We start from the raw sequence: 21117 nt of genomic DNA, 5'->3' as shown, positions 1-21117 counted from the left end.
ATGGCGTATTCTAGGTATGGCTTTCAGCTAGCTCTTTTTGGTGTCCCAGAAGAGTGAATGTCATCCCAGTTAATGTGCTATGTTCCTAAACATTAAGCTTTCGGAAAGTATTCACACCCTTTCCCTTTTTCCACATTTTGTTATACATTTCAGCCTTATTCTAAAATGTATTAAATTATCATTTTTTTTCAATAATTAGGACATTGCGAAAATTGTTTAGACATTTTTGCAAATGTATATAAAATATAAAACAGAAATACGTTATTTACATACAGACCCTTTGCTATGAGACGCAAAATTGAGCTCAGGTGCATCGTGTTTCCATTGATCATCCTTGATGTTTCTGCAACTTGATTGGAGTCCACCTGTGTTAAATTCAGTTGATTGGACATAATTTGGAAAGGCACACACCTGTCAATATAAAAGGTCCCACAGTTGACAGTGCATGTCAGATCAAAAACTAAGACATGACGTTGAAGGTAATGTCCGTAGAGCTCTGAGACAGGATTGTGTCAAGGCAAAGATCTGGGGAAGGGTACCGAAACATTTCTCCAGCATTGAAGGTCCCCAAGAACACAGTGGCCTTCATCATTCTTAAATGGAACAAGTTTGGAACCACCAATACCCTCCCTAGAGATGGCCGCCCGGCCAAACTGAGAAATCGGGGGAGAGGGGCCTTGCTCAGGGAGGTGTTCCTCTGTGGAGATCAGAAAACCTTCCAGAAGAACAATCGTCTCTGCAGCACTCCACCAATCAGGTCTTTATGGTAGAGTCGTCCAACGGAAGCCACTCCTCAGAAAAAGGCACGTGACAGCCCGTTTGGAGTTTGCCCAAAGGCACATAAAAGACTCTCAGAACATGAGAAACAAGATTCTCTGGTCTGATGAAACCAAGATTGAACTCTTTGGCCTGAATGCCAAGCGTCACGTCAGGACGAGACCTGGCACCATCCCTTACGGTGAAGCATGGTGGTGGCAGCATCATGCTGTGGCGAAGTTTGTCAGTGGCAAGGACTGGGAGACTAGTCCAGATCGAGAGAAAGATGAAAGGAGTAAAGTACAGAGAGATCCTTTATGAAAACCTGCTCCAGAGCACTCAGTACCTCAGGTTGGGGCGAAGGTTCACCTTCCAGCAGGTCAACGACCCTAAGCACAAAGCCAAGACAACGCAGGAGTGGCTTCGGGACAAATCTCTGAATGTCCTTGAGGGGCTCAGCCAGAGCCCGGACTTGAACATCTCTGGAGAGACCTGAAAATAGCTTTTTAGCGACGCTCCCCATCCATCCTGACAGAGATTGAGAGTATCTGCAGAGAAGAATGGGAGGAACTTCCCAAATACAGGTGTGCCAAGCATGTAGCATCATACCTAAGAAGACTGGAGGCTGTAATTGCTGCCAAAGGTGATTCAACAAAGTTTAACAATTTGACAGCTCTAACGCAGTTACACCTGCGACTCTGCCAAAACACCAGCTATGCAGGTATCGGCTATCACGTGTTTAGGCTTGATCTGATTTAATCTTGTCCTTAATGTCAAGTGTCCCTGAGCAACGCAACTTTTTAGTTGGAGTTGTCAAATGTTCGCACAATTATTGACATGATTCCAGGCAACGTTTAGCAAAGTGCATAAATGTATTCTTGTCAATAAATATGTGGCCGATTTCTGTCATGGCCACAGACCTGGTGGTGAAACAGGAAATTGAGGTTATTGTCACCTAAGAGGTGGTGAGTTCAATTCCCAGGTGTAGTAGCATCCCAAGTGTGCTAATCAATGTTGAGTTCAATTCCATTTAAGTTAAAGTCAATTCAGAATGTAAACCCAATTCCTAAATGTCCAGGAATGGAAAAAAAATAATTGGAATTTCTGTGTACTTCCTGAATATAGTTTGCTGTTGTGTATTTAATGAGAAAATATAGTTCAGCTGTAGAAATACATTAAAAGTTATTTCCACAGTAGCAGGTAACTTACTACAACAGTTTGTGCCATAAGCGCATCTAAAGTATCCTATTACTTTAAATGCAATTGCAAGTGAGGCATGCCAGGTTGAGTTGCAGAAGGGGCCAAAAAGTACCCAAGTGCATTGTGATTGATAGTAAATAGATAGCAAAACACTAATACAAATCAAATTTATTTATATAGCCATTATATCAGCTGATATCTCAAAGTGCTGTACAGAAACCCAGCCTAAAACCCCAAACAGCAAGCAATGCAGGTGTTGAAGCACGTTGGCTAGGAAAAACTCCCTGAAAGGCCAAAACCTAGGAAGAAACCTAGAGAGGAACCAGGCTATGAGGGGTGTTCAGTCCTCTTCTGGCTGTGCCGGGTGGAGATTATAACAGAACATGGCCAAGATGTTAAAATGTTCATAAATGACCAGCATGTTCAAATAAAATGTCTGGGACAGGTAGCACGTCCGGTGAACAGGTCAGGATTCCATAGCCGCAGGCAGAACAGTTGAAACTGGAGTACAGTATCCTATTAGCACAGACTGGAATATGTTATGGGATTCATCCAATGGCACTGAGGAGTATACCACCTCAGTCATTGGCTTCATCAATAAGTGCATCAACGACGACATCCCCACTGTGACCGTTTCCCAACCAAAAGCCATGGATTACAGGCAACATCCGCTCCGAGCTAAAGGATGGAGCTGCCGCTTTCAAGGAGCGGGACACTAATCCGGACGCTTATAAGAAATCCCGCTATGCCCTCAGACAAACCATCTAAACAGGCAAAGCATCAATAACGGACTAAGATTGAATTTTCAACCTCTCCCTGATAGAGTCTGAAACCTGTAGGTTTTAAAAACAGACCACCATAGTCCCCGTGCCCAAGAAAGCGAATGAAATCTGCCTAAATGATTACCGCTCTGTAGCAATCACGTCATTAGCCATGAAGTGCTTTGAAAGGCTGGTCATGGCTCACATCAACACCATCATGCCGGAAACCCTAGACACACTCCAATTTGCATAACGCACCAACAGATCCACAGATGTCGCAGTCTCAATCGCACTCCCCACCGCCCTTTCCCATCTGGACAAAAGGAACACTTATGTGAGAATGCTGTTCATTGACTACAGCTCAGGGTTCAACACCATAGTGCCCACAAAGCTCATCACTAAGCTAAGGACCCTGGGACTAAACACCTCCCTCTGCAACTGGATCCTGGACTTCCTCACAGGCCGCCACCAGGTGGTAAGGGTAGGAAACAACACGTATGCCACGCTGATCCTTAACACTGGGGCCCCTCAGGGGAGCGTGCTCAGTCCCCTCCTGTACACCCACGACTAAGTTGCCAAGCACAACTCCAACACAATCATTAAGTTTGCTGATGACAGTGGTAGGCCTGATCACTGACAACGATGAGACATCCTATTGGGAGGAGATCAGAGACCTGGCAGTGTGGTGCCAGGACAACAACCTCTCCCTCAATGTGAGCAAGACAAAGGAGCTGATCATAGACTATAGGAAAAGGAGGGCCGAACAGGCCCCCATTAACATCGACAGGGCTGAAGTGGAGCGGTTCGAGAGTTTCAAGTTCCTTGGTGTCCACATCACCAACAAACTATCATGGTCCAAACACACCAAGACAGTCTTGAAGCGGGCACAGCAACACCTTTTTCCACTCAAGTTTTGGCATGGGTCTTCAGATCTTCAAAAAGTTCTACAGCTGTGGCAAATGCTAAACTGTACCCCCGCACATTGACTCGGTACCGGTACACCCTGTATATTGTAATGTAAATATTTTTGTTTTACTTTAGTTTATTTAGTAAATATTTTCTTAACAAACAATGCAGTTCAAGAAATAGAGTTAAGGTATTGTAAGTAAGCATATCACCTGTTGTATTCGGCACATTTAACAAATAAATTTGATTTATTACTGTAGAAATGTACCGTAAATGACAAAATTAACAGCAATGGCTAACAGTGTAGTTTCATGTTATCACATTTTGAACCACATGATTTCAAACTTCACATATGAAATGATGTGAAAACATGCAACTTTGGGACACTACACATGATGTCACATGTGAAAACATTTGTTTTTGGAACACTTTACATGTGACATTTCACATGTGCAATTCCAAAAAGTGCAATTCCACATGTTATCCCTGTTCAGCTAAAATATGAGCCCACCTGGGATTTGAACTCACATCCTCTGGATTTGAGGTACACTGATCTTTCTGTTGTGCCACAAAGTCAAAGTCTGTAGTGTTCCCCTAAACATTCATCACCTATAATACATCTCTACATTGCTATTTTAGTCATTAGTTATTATGATTATTCTCTCATCATTTAATTAATTGACTCATTTCAGCAATTTGAGGGTTTTCTGTAAGGTTGTGTAATGTTGGTGGGGTATAATATTCTGTTTTATGTTACTCCTGAATCACTATGGTACATAATCAATTTTCTTGATTTTATTTTTGAACAAAGCAGAGATTTACCTTGGTCCATAGTGTAGGGCTGAACCAATTTAGTCGACTGGTCGGTCAAAAACAATATAATGTTATAACAAATTAGCTTTCTCCCTCGTTGGATAGCGGTCGCTGTCCGCTGTTCTGAAACATCAGTGCACTGTTGAGTTGGTGCCCTTTCCGAGAGGTTAGAGCGTTGGGCCAGTAACCGAAAGGTTGCTGGATTAAATCCCCGAGCTGACAATGTAAAACTATGTTGTTCTGCCCCTGAACAAGGCAGTTAACCCACTGTTCCCAGGTAGGCCGTCATTGTAAATAAGAATTTGTTCTTAACTGACTTGCCTAGTAAAATAAAGGTTAAATAAATTGTAATTCTTTTTAAACGATGTTGCTATAGGTATAATAGCAATGTTAACCAGCATATTGGTGTTGAAAACAATGTGAAGGAGCCAGCAGCAGAGTGAGGAGATGAGCCCTTGCATTAATTGTCTAAAAAAAGTGATCTCATTCAACAATGTGTACTACTCCCTTCACAGAACAGCGTAAACTGGCCCTAACCAGAATGGAAAGAGGAGTGGGAGGCCCCGGTGCACAACTGAGCAAGTACAATAGAGTATCTAGTTTGAGAAACAGACACTTCACAAGTCCTCAACTGGCAGCTTCATTAAATAGTACCCGCACAACACCAGTCTCAACGTCAACAGTGAAGAGGCGACTCCGGGATGCTTGCCTTCTAGGCAGAGTTGCAAAGAAAAATACATATCTCAGATATGGCCAATAAAAATAAAAGATTAAGATGGGCAAAAGAACACAGAAACTGGACAGAGGAACTCTGCCTAGAAGGCCAGCATCCCGGAGTAACACATCGGTTGCTTTTACTTGCATTGCATTCCTTACTCACAACAGAGAACTCCTGAGAGCATCAAAATCTGCTCTCTCACCTTCTCACTTACACACTAACCGTCTTTACTTCGAGAGAGAGAGAGGATAAATCACTTCTCCAATCTTTTTGGCCCTATAACAAAGAACAAACAGCAAAAACATATACATGATCAAATTAAAATCTTAGAATCAACTGTTGAAGACTACCAGAAGCCATTGGATTCTCCAATTACATTGAATAAACTACAGGACAAAATACAAACCCCTCCAACCCAAAAAGTCCTGTTGTGTTGATGGTATCCTAAATTAAATAATAAAATATACAGACCACAAATTCCAATTCGCTATACTTTAACATCATCCTCCGCTCTGGCATCTTCTCCAATATTTGGAACCAAAGACTGATCACTCCAATCCACAAAAGTGGAGACAAATTTGACCCCAATAACTACCATGGGATATGCATCAACAGCAACCTTGGGAAAATCCTCTGCATTATCATTAACAGCAGACTCGTACATTTCCTCAGTGAAAACAATGTACTGAGATAATGTCAAATTGGCTTTTTACCAAATTACTGTATGACAAACAAACAATACACAGGCAAAGTCTTCTCATGCTTGGTTGATTTAAAAAAAGCTTTTGACTCAATTTGGCATGAGGGTCTGCTATACAAATTGACGGAAAGCGGTGTTGCATGGGAAAATACATACAACAACAAGTGTGCGGTTAAAACGCATTTCTTTCCACGGGGCCGTGGGGTGAGACAGGGATGCAGCTTAAGCTCCACCGTCAACATATATATCAACGAATTGGTGAGGGCACTAGAACAGTCTGCAGTACCCGGCCTCACCCTACTAGAATCTGAAGTCAAATGTCTACTGATGATCTGGTGCTTCTGCCCCCAACCAAGGAGGGCCTACAGTAGCACCTAGATTCTGTCCGACCTGGGCCTTGACAGTAAACCTGAGTAAAACAAAAATAATGGTGTTCCAAAAAAGGTCCAGTTGCCAGGACCACAAATACAAATGACATCTACACACAAAAAAACTAAAAACGGCCTAAACATCAGCGCCACAGATAACTTCCACAAAGCTGTGAAGGACCTGAGAGACGAGGCAAGAAGGCCTTCAATGCCATCAAAGGGAACATAAAATGTGATATGCTAATTAGGATCTGGCTAAAAATACTTGAATCAGTTATAGAACCCATTGCCCTTTATGGTTGAGAGGTCTGGGGTCCGCTCACCAACCAATAAATCACAAAATGGGAAAAACAACGAACTGAGACTCAGTGTCCAATATCCTCAGTGTCCAACATAAAACACCAAATAATGCATGCAGAGCAGAATTAAGCCAATACCCACTAATTATCAAGATCCGGAAAAGAGCCATTACATTCTACAACCACCTAAAAGGAAGCGAGTCCCAAACTTTCATAACAAAGCCTGATGAAGAGATGAACCTGGAGAGGAGTCCCTTAAGCAAGCTGGTCCTCTGTTCACAAACACACCCCACAGAGCCCTAAGACAACAACACAATTAGACCCAACCAAATCATGAGAAAAAAAGATAATTACTTGAGACATTGGAAATAATTAACAAAAAAAACAGAGCAAACTAGAATACTATTTGGCCCTAAACAGAGGGCAGAATACCTGACCACTGTGACTGACCAAAAATGAAGGAAAGCTTAGACTATGTACAGACTCAGTGAGCATAGCTTCGCTATTGAGAAAGGCTGCTGTAGGCAGACCTTGCTCTCAAGAGAAGACAGGGTTCCCGAGTGGCGCAGCGGTCTAAGGCACTGCATCTAAGTGTCACAACAGACACACTGGTTCGAATCCAGGCTGTATCACAACCGGCTGTGATTGGGAGTCTCATAGGGCGGCGCACAATAGGCCCAATGTTGTCTTGGTCTGGCAGGTATAGGCCGTCATTGTAAATAAGAATTTGTTCTTAACTGACTTGCCAAGTAAAATAAAGGTTCAATAATATAAAATAAACACAAAAATGTGCACACTACCCAGAAAATGAGGTGGAAACAGAGTTGCACTTCCTAACCTCCTTCCAAATGTATGACCATATTAGAGACACATATTTCCCTCAGATTACACAGACCCACAAAGAATTCAAAAACAAATCAAAATTGATAAACTATCTGTTGGTTGAAATACCACAGCAGCAAGATGTGACCTGTCGCCACAGGAAAAGGCCAACCAGTGAAGAACAAACACAATTGTAAATACAACCCGTTTATTTATTTTCCATTTTGTACTTTAACTATTTGCACATCGTTACAACACTGTATATAGTATGACACTTGAAAGGTCTTTATTCTTTTGGAACTTATGTGAGTGTAACATTTACTGTTTATTTCGCTTGCTTGGGCAACGTAAACATATGTTTCCCAAGCCAATAAAGCCAATTAAATTGAAATTAAATTGAGATAGAGAGAGATAAACAGATAAATATATCTTACCTGTTTGTAATGTTGGAAGTTCCTCATCATCATCCAGAGAGAGAACAAGCTGCTCTTCAAGAACCTATTTGGATTTGAAATTATACAATATCAATGAGGTTCATTTGAGGGTACATATCAGGTGAACCGTTAAGACATTACAGCATCTTTTGTACATTGTCCCTCCATTTTAGGGGACCAAAGGTATTGGCAAACTCACTTACATGTGTATTAAAAAAGTTTAGTATTTGGTCCCATATTCCTAGCACACAATGACTACGTTAAGCTTGTGACTCTACAAACTTGTTGGATGCATTTGCTGCTTGTTTTGGTTGTGTTTCAGATTATTTTGTGCCCAACAGAAATTAATGGTAAATAGTGTAGTGTGTCATTTTGGAGTCACATTTATTGTAAATAAGACACTTCGACATTAATGTGAATGCTACCATGATTACGGATAGTCCTGAATGAATCGTGAATAATGATTCTAATGTTCCAGTGAGGCACGGTGTTCATTGACCTTGTCAGGCGTGATTCTAATGAGTGAGGAAGTTAGACGCACAAATATCATACCCTCCCCCCCCCCCAAAAAAAATGCTAACCCCCCCGTTATTGTAATTGTGAGAGGTTAGCATGTCTTGGAGGTATGATTTGTGCATCTGTAACTTTCTCAGTCATTACAATCAGTAATTCCTGCCTTATGCCAGAGCAATAGCCTCCACAATCCAGTGGGAGAGACACTGCTTAGAAAGCACTCTACCACAAGCAGGATTAGCAAAACAGACAAAAAGTTGGTCACACAAATGGACACCCCTGGACTGCTCAATGTACATGCGTAACGCTCGTACTGGACATGGCATGTAACCTCCACTGCTCCTCAGAAGCAAACGAAGGAGGTGAAAAGGGGAAAAAGCTAAAGAGCTAGAGAGACCTGTAGGACATAGTCATGACCTTGCGGGCAAATGTTGCATTAGGATGAAACGTCCCCTTCGCCAAAGGCGAACTTCGTATAGGACGGGTTGAATGGAAAACACGTGGATCTCCAACGCCTTTAGCCAAGGCCAAAGCCACGAGTAGGGCATTCTTATATGAGAGGATCTTCAGATCCCCAGACATTATCAGTTCAAAGGGGGCCTCACACGGCACATCCAAATCCCAAGTGGGCGCAATAGAAAACCGGCCTGAGACGGTGCACACCTGTTAAAACCGCACCGCGAGGAGAAGAGCCCCTGGAATCGCCCCATCAATTTCCACATAACACGCTGAAGTAGCGGCCATATACACTGCATTCGGAAAGTATTCCCCTTTCCCGCATTTTATTACTTTACAGCCTTATTCTAAAATTGATTAAATATTTTTTTCCCCTCATTAATCTACACACAATACCCTTTAATGACAAAGCGAAAACAGGTTTTTAGAAATGTCTCCTAGAGCTGGCCGCCCGGCCAAACTGAGCAATCAGGGGAGAAGGGCCTTGGTCAGGGGGGTGACCAAGAACCTGACGGAAGCCACTCCTCAGTAAAAGGCACGACAGCCTACTTGGTGTTTGTCAAAAGGCATCTAAAGAAATCTCAGACCAAGAGAAACAAGATTCTCTGGTCTGATGAAACCAAGATTGAACTCTTTGGCCTGATGCCAAGTGTCATGTCTGGAAGAATCCTGGCACCATCCCTACGGTGAAGCATGGTGGTGGCAGCTTCATTCTGGGGGGATGTTTTTCGGTGGTAGGGACTGGTAGACTAATCAGATTCGAGGGAAAGATGAATGGAGCAAAGTACAGAGACACTGTTCCTAGGCCGTCATTAAAAATAAGAATTTGTTCTTAACTGACTTGCCTAGTCAAAAATAAATAAATACATTAAAAAACATTTTTTTTATAAAAAATGGAATCTAATTTCCAGGAACAAAATACATTTAGCAGGAGACCAACTTCTTGGAGTTCATATGAACCACAGAGACTGTGTGTGGGATAATAGCATGATTGCCAATCGCATACCGAGTCCATAACCTGTATCAGTAAGCACCTCATAGGGACCAGTGAGCTACAGGGAGGAATCAGCAATGAATACCAGTAACATACAACCAATGAGGGAGGTAAACCACGTGATGCATTCCTAGAGAACCTCTCTGACCACAGCATTTAGAATAACCAAGCAACTGAGCGTGACGTATGCGTTCCACAAGGGCACATCAACAGATTTTCCACTTAGTCAGCTCAGGGATTAGAACCAGCAACCTTTTGGTAACTGGCCCAACGCTCTTAACCGTTAAGATACCTGCCTTAACGAGTCAACTTAACGAGTCAGGCTATACAGCGCTGTTACACTAGTATGATCCCGTCCACATAAGACCGGATCATCGACCAAGTCTGGGAAGAGAGGTAAACGGTGCTTGACTGAGGCAGGCCAAGGCGGCAGGGAGTGCCCACTGAACGGGCCGCCCTCTCCCTTCAAGTTGCCTCCCTTAGTCAGTGACAGAGTGCACAGCAACATGGTTGAGCAACGGCATGCCTCAGCCTAGGCAGCCCCCAATTCACCCCTGGGTTCCATAACTCAGACCCAACCAAGGTATGGGCACCCGTGAGGGGAAGCCATAAGAAACAGCATTTGTAGGGAAGAACAGACAAGCAGCAGGTGCTTCTAATCAGGGTTGCCACTCATCTGCCAATCAGGGATGTGGCTTTTCTGGTAAGCTATCTGGTAAGCTAATGTGTCCAAGTGAGCAGACACGTAAGTCAATTGATTCATGAATTGCCCTTCGTGGCCGCTCGCATACCATTTTAATTATGTATTTCTTTGTGACTAACTTGTATACAGGTAGACCAGAAAAAGCCACATCCCTGATTGGCAGATGAATGGCAACCGTGATTAGAAGCACCAGCTGGTTTTTATATTAAATTGCACCTACACACTGAAGAAGGCCGCAGCGCCAAAACGTCTCCTATTCCTAACATCTGCTATCCCTGATGCAGTGAAAAGAATACAAAAAAAAATACAAAATTAAGTAAGCTTTATTTGACATCTTTTAGAGTGCGGACCCATTACACCTTATGTTATTCTGAATTTGCGGGTGTTGCGCACCAGCCCAGCTTCTTGGAGAGCACGATGGTCCCCTTTTTGATTAAAATGAATCAGATAGCCATGCACGCACGCACACACCTATGAGCAGAGGATGAGGTGAATGCATGTGGGCAGTCCATTAGCGAAGCACTGCTCAGAATGGTCTTAACGAAACACACACAATAAGGCAAAAAGCTCTCTCACCAGCCTCACAAAAGCACACACGCACACACACACACAAAAACAGATCCACACATGCACACCAAACTCATTGATGTACCAGGTAATTTCATTTGAAAAGAAAAGCAGAAAAATATACTTACTCTAACCACCAGTGTAAGGTCTTCTACTGGCAGCCCCCTGCCTAGACCTGCAGAAGAGGAGAAAGACACTTAACGACACCCATTAACACCCTAAGCAGTGATTGGTCACAAGAAGAGACAGGTGACCTCTCCACTAAATATGCTGGAATCACTGCTTGACTTCTAGAACCAATGTTCTGCAGGAACTAAGAAGTCTAGAGCAGCGGAGCTAAAGCAACAGGGGGAAAAAATGGTAGAGAGTGGTTGTTATGTACAGGTCTATAGATCTATAGTGCTTCCTTCCAGTCTGGCTGGGGCTGCTGAGGGGTGAGGTCGATACTGAGATAAGACTTCCTGTCCTGTCTCTCTAAGTATGCATCGATATCAAGCCTGCCGTCACTACGGTTACCAGAAACAAGAGAGAGAGAGAGAGAGGCAGTGTGTGTCTGAGGTGATGTGTGTGTGTGTGTGTGTGTGTGTGTGTGTGTGTGTGTGTGTGTGTGTGTGGCTGCACCACCGCAGCCCACCCAGAAGAGAGAGGGAATGAGTTCCAACCTAACCTCTCACCTACACCCCTGATGTTTTCACAAAGGGCTTTCTGTGTGTGTGTGTGTGTGTGTGTGTGTGTGTGTGTGTGTGTGTGTGTGTGTGTGTGCGTCCCAAAAAGGCTTGGTAAATTAAACTAATTACAGGAAGAGAGAGAAACAGTTGGAATTTATATCAGGATGTTGAAGTAAAAGAAACGCTGCTTTATCCGAGCAGCTGTGTAGCTTTACTTACAGTCTTTCACAGAGTCACTGTGACATACAGAGTGAGAGACAGTAAATATGGACAGCTTCTAGACGGAGAGGCCACCAAAGCTCTGACACACACTCGCACCATGTCCAACACCTCATCTGTCTAGTGTGTGTGTGTGTATGGCAATTATTTTATGCCAAGTCATATTAGGTCATCCAAAACCTGCTCCATGAAGCTGTATTTACTGAAGGAGGCATCTAGACACACACCAGACAGGACCTTTTCCCCCAGAAGCACACACGCAAACCCCAGACACACACATTCCACACACTTAGCATCGTAAGACAGTGTCTTCATCTTTTTCATCATCTCAAATGGTTCTTAGAAGGGGTCTCAGGCCAACTGAATGTGAGGCCAACCACCGCTCTCTCTCTCTCCCTTCCTCTCTCTCTCCCTTCCTCTCTCCCTACCTCCTCCCTCTGCCTTATTAATCTCTCTCATACAGACCATGGTTGGAAATTAACCCACGCCAAATGCGGGTAGATTTTGTCATTGGCGGGTAAGAATGTATATTTCACCAGACACGTTGGCGGAGCATTTGGAAAAAGTATTTTTTTATCCAAAGCCCAGATGTAGAAGTTGGTCGAATAGACAAAGAAAGACTCATAAAGTGTGACTTTGTCCTCGTGTTTCTTGGCCAGTTACATCGTTTTGTTCACAAGCTAAGTTGTTTTTCAATGTTAGTTTGAGTTTGCTGCAACTGTCTGCTGCGAAGACGACATTACAGTGTGAGATTTTTTTTTCATCACAGATAAGCAAGTGCCCAAGTTAACACTGTAACAGCCCGTCCCTTAAAGGGCCGGCTGCAAATGTTTGTCTCACCTAATGACTGCGCTTGATTGAGCATGGACTTTTATTCATTCACTTTCAGTTATTGTTCAGCTAGATTTATTTGTGTGCTTCTACATTTCTACTTAGGAGCACATCATGTACTCCTTGTAAAAAAAATGTCAGCGTAGAGCCCTGAACTATAATAATAAATAAACCACATTACTCTGCATTTTTTGGCAAGGCAGGCACTTTGTTGATTATTGATGTTCTGCTGTAGAACCTTATCTGTTTTTAGGATCTAAAAACTGTACATTGGTTAAAAGACGCAGGTCACAAAAATGAAATGAAATTAGGCAAGTGATATACTATATTACTAGTAATATAGTTATTGTTTTTTTTAATATTATATCTGTTTTTTGTGCAATTATGGATAAACAAAATATTTTGGCTGGTATTTTTTTTTTACATTTCCCACCCTGATACAGACTCCCTCTCCTTATCCCTGTGCAGTGTGTATCCTGTATAGCATGCGACTTTCTGACATCTGTGTAGTGAGTGTGTATCGTCTGTTCAGTTCATTTAAACACGCTCATGTACATGCCACGTGTGTGCTGGCTGGGTGGTGTGTGTGGCATCATGGAGGCACATACACACAGGTCAGCGTGGTGTATGTGTGCGCGTGCGTGCGGACTGGGCTGTGCCCTTCTCTCTGTGTGTCTCATGTGCAAACACTGTTCATGGCCTGGTCTTCCTGTTCTATTTGTGGTAACTAAGACTGTCCACTGGTAAATAGTGCTGTTTGGGGACCCGAGGAATGCACCATGACTCTCTGAACAGAGTTTGATTTGAAAGACTCATCACTAAGTTAAAGCTACAATCCTGAGTTTGGTGTTTCACCCTCACCTCCGTCACTGGTATCACTTGCATGGACATCTGCTCTGCCACTGTCCTCCATCTGAACATCAACATCACCTCTCAGTGCTGAGATCTGTGCCAAAAACAGGAGTTCTGTGACAACATGCTCTTAAAAATAATAATTATAATATATACTGTAGGTAAACTATACTATACACCGCATATGAATTCCAATGTAAATGCATTCATTATATTATAAAGGTTTTATTACAGTAAAATAGTCACTTAATTACATTTTCACTTAAATATGTTTTGAAGTAGCAGCTATATACACTGATTAGCCAGTTTATTAGGTACACCAATCTAGTAATGGGTCAGACCCTCCTTTGCCTACAGAACAGCCTGAATTGTTTGGGTAGTGGAAACATTGCTCAATTGGTAACAATGGACCTAATGTGTGTCAGGAAAACATTCCCCAAACCATTAAACCACCGTCACCAGCCTGTACCGTTAACACCAGACAGGATTGGGCCGTGGAGTGCATATGCCAAATCCTGACCCCATTGTTGGTTGAATGCGTGTCTACTGGAGCCGCTTCTTGTTTTTAGCTGATAAGAATAGAACCTGGTGTGGTCAACTGCTGCAATAGCCCATCCATCACAAGGACCGATGAGTTGTGCGTTCCAAGATGCCGTTCTGCACACCACGGTTGTACTGCGCCATTATTTGCCTGTTTGTGGCCCGCCTGTTGGCTTGCACGATTCTTGCCATTATCCTTCAACCTCTCATCAATTAGCTGTTTTCGCCCACAGGACTGCCACTGACTTGATTTTTTTGTTTGTTGCACCATTCTCGGTAAACCCTAGATTCTGTCGTGCGTGGAATGCCCAGGAAACTGGCAGTTTCTGAGATACTGAAACCGGAGCGCCTGGCACCAATAATCATACCACGCTCAAAGTCGCTTTGGTCACTCGTTTTTCCCATTCTGATGTTCAATCGAACAGTAAGTGAATACCTCGGTGCCTGTCTGCCTGCTTAATATAGCAAGCCACTGTATGTGACTAGAGCTGTGGCGGTCATGAAATTTTGTCAGCCGGTGATTGTCAAGCAAATAACTGCCGGTCTCAAGGTAATTGACTGTTAATTAACATACACATTTAGCATCTCCTGTATAGCCTACAAACCACTGGTGCAGACCTTTGGAAAATCTAGATTTTAATAAATCCATGTAATTTAGCCTACAGCATCACAAGAAATCCAAAATTCACTTTTTAACTGGTCTAAAGAAACATGATATGAAGAAAATATAGTACATTTCAGAAGAACATAATAGCATACTCTACATTGTCCTTATATAAGGCCCAGATCTGGCTATGCAATATGGCTGTGGGCTACACTAGTTCATTTAGCAGACAATATTAGCTTAGAATTCAGTGTCATTATTTTATATTATTTTATAGTATGAAGAATGTGGGTTTTTTTATATAATTTTTTTACTCCGTTTTCTCCCCAATTTCGTGGTATCCAATTTATTTTTAGTAGCTACTATCTTGTCTCATCGCTACAACTCCCGTACGGGCTCGGGAGAGACGAAGGTTGAACGTTTTCTACAAATTATTTGAAGGAGTGTGCACATGCGGCTATTCTGTGTTGAGCAGTTAACAAAGAAACAGGTACTCTTAAATGCTTAATTTAGAGTTATTAATGTAACTTTAGTTGTGATACAAATGTTGGGAAATGTGTTTTGATTTGTAATACATTCTAAGGCTGCATGATGCGACTAATGATGATTTGAAAAAAGTAGCACGAAAGGCATGAGCTCTGCTTTGTTTCTTGCACAGGCTGTACACACTTCATCAGTCTCTCATTCACAATTCAACAAGCTCTTGACAATGCCTTGAATTTCTCAGCTGCATCCCCTTTGTGTGGCCATGATGCCCCCTAAATAAAATCCATGCCTTTTGCGGCAGGTGGCCATTGAGCCCTTGGGCTGAATATAATAATTATAATTCCTTTCTCCCTGCTGCGTGCCGAAGGACCTCTCACTCACATGACTCTCCATCACGTGATCGGGTCTTTCTCACAGGCTACAAGTGAAGAAAGACACATTGGGTACACAACTGCGCACGTCCTTATCCAATTCCAAGGGGCATATTGCAGATATGGGAAGAACTGTCCACATTTACTTTTCGTCAGCCAACCAGATGAGTAGGCCTAACGAACAGCAAAAGCATTAGCCTATGTCAATCTACTATCTCCCATAGTACCAAAGTTGACCTATTCCATTTTGTATGATAAATAAATATTACAAACATGGTCTGGGACAGTTGTGGGATGCGATCGATCACAAATTAATACAACCACTAGCATAAAAAAACTGTTTTAAGCAATGAGGCTGACGCAACAGATGAGAAAGTTTAGCTTAAAATGTTGATAAACTGTTGAGTTATTTCTTCCCATTATAAGTGCAGCAATGCGCACACGTCAGTAGGTTATAAGCGGGAATGTTACATTAGCAGGAAAACACTATTCTCAAAAGTGACCACAAATGTGTTTATGCACGTAATTATTTTATTATAAAAGGTGAACATTTATGGTGAAAATGATCTTCCTCAAACTCACGTGCTGTACATGTATGCCAGTTAGGCTCTAAACCCATTGTAAAGCAGATTAATGCGCTTCATTTTAAGAAGTTATTTGGCCACGTTAGCTGTAATACAAACCTTATCAAAACATATAGGCCTATATGCTAGGCTACATGAGATGTGCGACTATGATTTGAAAAGTCGCAAAAAAAAGCATGCGCTGTTTGCCTTAAGCTGGGCATCATTCACAAGCAATAGGCTAATATTGTCACCACTATTCTTGATTTAATCTTCGTCTTTACATATACTAAATAATATATGTGTGAAATTTGCTTTGATTTAGAATGGACCATTAATCATGCACCTGTATCAAAACAGGGGCAGTGGAAAAATAATACATGTAATCTATGCACTTAAATAGTGAATGGAGGACGCTTTTGTCGTGGTTCATTTTCATGCCAGCCAGGTAGGCTACACTCCTGTTGTAAAGAAAAGCAATGTGCTTAATATTCTGAAAGTTGAGAAATAAATATAGCAGGCCTAGCCTATAGAAAGCTGATGGGATCCCCCACTTTTTAAGAGGCCATCACTCTGTTTTCTCGCACAATTGCATAGCCTATAGAAATGTTGCGCAACATGAGCTCATGGGCTCTCATAAAGTGTTTGATTAGATTTTCAATTACATTTGCATTGATGTCAGAGTGATTAGAGGGACAATAGAGTGCAGAGGACCAGGCAGTTAGCAAGTTTGGTAGGCTACTAATAACCATAAGCAGCATTAGAGCTGGAAACCTAATTACCGTAACTAAACAGTCACATGGAATCTGACTGCCATCATGACTCGTAACCGCCGGTGTGGCGGTAGTACAGTCACAATTTGCCTATGAATGTTCCCAGTTATTTTATAATCTAGCAGCAGCAATTGGTGGCTACAACAACATTATGTAACTTAATATTTAAACAGATGTATTAAAGTCACTATGTGGTATCTATGTCATTCAACAATTAAATGATCACATTTCCTGTGATCATGTTTACGACTCAGTGTGTATAACATCCACATTACAAACTGTAATTATAGCCATTTTACTGCCTAAGTAAGATCCACATGTATGCACAAGTCCAAAAACTAGACAAATCATGTGTGGATTAGTTATAACATGTATTAGACAGATCAAACACCAATAGTTTGTTTTGGAGTTTGTTTAAGTCAGCTTTAGTTTTTCCTTCAATTCTTCACGATGTTTTCCTCTCTAATCCACTGGACTCACCTGAAGGGAAAAACACATTGAGCTAAACTGAACAATTCTGGGCCCGTATCCACAAAGCATTGCTGGGTAGGAGCTAGGATCTGTCCATATAAACATATTCATTATGATCCAAAAGGCAAAACTGACCCTAGATCAGCACTCCTACTCTGAGACGCTTTGTGGATACGAGCCCTGATCTCACCTGTCTGAGGATATTGTGGTCCGTCAGTTTCTCTCTGAGAACCAGGATGTTGTCCATAACACTGCTCTCAGGGCCCCCCAGGAAGGTAAGGTTAAGGGTGCCAGACCCAGGACATACCCTTAGAACACAAGTCCTATCTGCCCACACAGTGCACACCCCGACAGGGACAGGGGGGCTGTATGGAAGTGAAGTAGGAAGGTATGTGTTAGTTATCTGATTGAGTTGGCCATTTTTTTATGACAATCATCACTCACACAAATCATTGCTCTTGGGTCATTATGGTAAAAGAGACCGTGTCCTCAATTACTTACCTGGTAAAATGAAGGCAATAAATGAACAAACATGATGATGGTATAATCTTTTGTGATGCAGAGGCGGAGACTCACGTGGTAAGCGCCATAAAGAGGGTGTGGTCTCCTCCGTTCTGAGCCAGCTGGAGGGGTGTGGCCCCTTCCTCATTTGGCAGGGTCAGTGCCCTCTGACCCCTGGGCTGGCCAATCAGGAAGCGGGATAGACTGAGCAAACCCAGGCGCACGGAGAGGTGGAGGAGAGTGTCCCTGGACTGGTGCTCTGCAGAGAGAGAGGGAGAGACCGAGAGTGACAGAGTTCATTTATTTATTTTCCCCTGATATTCATACTTCAACTATGTGCACATTGTTAAAAAACTGTACATAGCTAAAAAATATAACATTTGAAATGCCTTTATACCTTTGAAACTTTTGTGAGTGTAATGTTTACTGATTATTTTCACGTTTATTGTTTTAATATTAGTTTTGGCAATGTAAACATGTTTCCCATGCCAATAAAGCCCCTTTCACTTGAATTGAGAAGGTAAGAGGGGGTAAAATAACATGGTAGCCAATGTTAATAACATTGCAGACACAGACAACACTGTGTTCCATAAAATAGATGAATACAGACAGTATTTATGCCAGAGGTGACCAGCCCTCCGTATAAGAACATTGTGAACTCTTACATCTCCACTATAGATCACTCAACCTGTTATCCTTCACACGATACCTTCACCGTCCACACTATTGTATATACTCCACTCTCTAGACCTAAACACACATATCCTGGCTCCAGGTCAGGTGTGAATGCCGAAATACACTCGGTGACTGCGCACACACACAGTAATACATGGTATGCACATAGATGGTATGCACTGTAGCTAGAACACATACATTTGTGTCCACACAAAACATGACATAATACAGAACATTAATAGACAAGAGCAGAACTACATGTAGGCCTACTGTAGCTAACACACAATCCAGATGGGTGTCATGCTGTGTGAAGTCTTATCTAGACTATAAAACTGTATGGAGAATGCATACCAACAAAGCAGGTCAGGTATGTCACACTGGTGTTAGTTATTATACTGGCTTGTATTTTAGGGCTGTGGTATTGAGAGAAAAAATGAAGTACCACGTTAGCTACAAGTCCTTGGGAAAATTCACCCGTTTAATTCATGCAGCATATCAAATGGCACCCTGTTCCCTATCTAGTGCACTACTAATGACCATTTTGAGAGGCAACTTCAGCAACTCTTCCTCGTAATGAAGAGATGAGACATTAAGAGTGACAGGAATTCCCACGCTGAAAATGACATTGACAGAAGCCAGCAAGAGAGCATCAGAAGAGCCCAGACACACACACAAATATGGTAACCCTCTAAACCTGCTCAGCATGTGTTAATGAAGCCAGTGTGTTGGAGGGTCCAGGTGGCTGCGGCCCAGAGCAGGGCACACACACATCCTTGTTGTGTTCGATTACACACACTGAATGACATTTTTTAGGGGGGGGGAAATAGGTCAGTCAATGGTCATTGAACCTCTATTCTTTCCAGCAAGACTAAGAAAGAAAACTATAGTTGCTATGGAGATTCATTCTGAATCGCTGTCCTAAACTTGAACTTTCTCCCCATATTTTTCTCACACTGTGTTCGTTCCCACAGTTACCCATACTGTACCACAAATGCTTAACAATGTACCACATAACCATGACCCAATTACTTGACCAAGAACTGTAAATGAGGGGAAAATACTGTACCTTCCAGGTCAAAGTTCAGTCAACTAAGAAAATGTATTGACAAATGTCCTTAGAGACATTATTGTAACAAACCTAACGCAATGGTAAATCTTAGCACTAGCGCTATGGGTTCGGGGGTGTGCCAGAAATATTTGAGCTATTTTTACAACTGGAATTATGGCCGCAGTAGCTGGCGGTGGTGCGAAAAGGCTGGGTTTTAATGAATAAACAAGTTGTAGATGTGTCAAGACTTGACCCCTCACTGGCCAATCAGAGCATGCTCCATGGCTAAACATGTGGTTGCTTAAAATTGTATATTTACGGTCTTTTATGTATTGCGTTGTCATCAACTCCAGTTTGAATGTTAATCCGTTATAGGCTAGTTTGTTAAATAGCCTACAGAAACAAAATAACAAAATGTATGTAGGCCTATCCCATATTTGCTAAATAGGTTGAACATGTTTGAAGTCCAAATTGCAGTCCTAATTGCATGGCTTTCAATATGGAAATGTATTGTTAAAATTAACATTCGCACTGATATAAGGGCGAGGCCTACTGTACATTCCATTATGTCTGCCATGTCAGAGGCATGGACTATCAGAACATTGTCAATAAGCAAGATTAAATTCACAATTCATAAGGCTTAAAAAAAAAAGAGTGAATAATTCTAATCAAAACAACTTGTTTTAAATAGCCTACAGTATGTCTAAAGACAGGTACCATAATTGCTCCCCATGGGCATATAATATTAAGGTCGACTTGAGGCTTTTACGCACATCCATAATTAGAATGGGCGCTGGCTAAAATAATGATAAAAAAATCATGTCAGCTCACTGTTTTGATGCTCCCAAACTTGATCTTTGAATAAAGATTTGGTGGTTAATATTTGACTTTCAAAGAAGTCAAATGAGCCAAACCTTTTATTGATGGGCTGCTATTTGGCGAATGCATTGGACAGGACAAAAGAAAACAGCCTTCATTGAGGGGAGGGGAGGCTATGCTTGTTTTGTTGTCAAATGAAATGGAAAAACAAGCAATCTGTTTATTAAAATAACAGCAACATTTCTAAATAGGATGGGGTCGGAAACATGATGATATCATAAATCACATCTTTGTCGCACTGCGTGCACACGCAGGCCTACATGTCTTTACGCATAATATTTGCACGTCTACACAAAATACTAGGCTCCTGTCAATTCTATCGTCAATTGTACCGTTGAGGCACATTCAAAAAACAATCTGCCGTTGATATGGCATTACAGGAGGACTGAATAGTTTGGAAGAACGTGTCTTTGGTAATCGAACGAGGGGCGCTCTTTGAAAATGGGGACGGACAGTTTAAGTGGAATGAAGTACGCAAGTATGTGAATTGTGAATCATTAAAAAGCATGAGGGCAAAAACCTCTCAGTAGACCATTTTAAACCACTTTATTTATAGGCTGCTTGGCTAATGCATTGCCAGAATAAATAAAAAAATTCACTTATGCGAAACTACTAAGCCAGCCTTG

General features: G+C 42.0%; 1 protein-coding gene across 3 annotated transcripts in view; it reads right to left on the bottom strand.

Annotated features, from left to right (window-relative positions):
- The window catches only part of LOC110509575 (rho guanine nucleotide exchange factor 28), a 111852-nt gene that overhangs the window by 50606 nt on the left and 40129 nt on the right, over positions 1-21117 (bottom strand). For all 3 annotated transcript variants that reach the window (XM_036968085.1, XM_036968087.1, XM_036968086.1), the window contains 5 exons: positions 17965-18148; positions 17579-17753; positions 13590-13674; positions 11139-11185; positions 7778-7841 (listed from right to left, as the gene is read on the bottom strand). In XM_036968085.1, the coding sequence (XP_036823980.1) occupies positions 7778-7841; positions 11139-11185; positions 13590-13674; positions 17579-17753; positions 17965-18148 (555 nt within the window). The remainder of the gene's footprint in view (positions 1-7777; positions 7842-11138; positions 11186-13589; positions 13675-17578; positions 17754-17964; positions 18149-21117) is intronic.

The sequence above is a fragment of the Oncorhynchus mykiss genome, chromosome Y (genome assembly GCF_013265735.2).
Source record: "Oncorhynchus mykiss isolate Arlee chromosome Y, USDA_OmykA_1.1, whole genome shotgun sequence".
NCBI classification, from domain to species: domain Eukaryota; kingdom Metazoa; phylum Chordata; class Actinopteri; order Salmoniformes; family Salmonidae; genus Oncorhynchus; species Oncorhynchus mykiss.
This window is presented reverse-complemented; position numbering and strand designations above follow the sequence as displayed.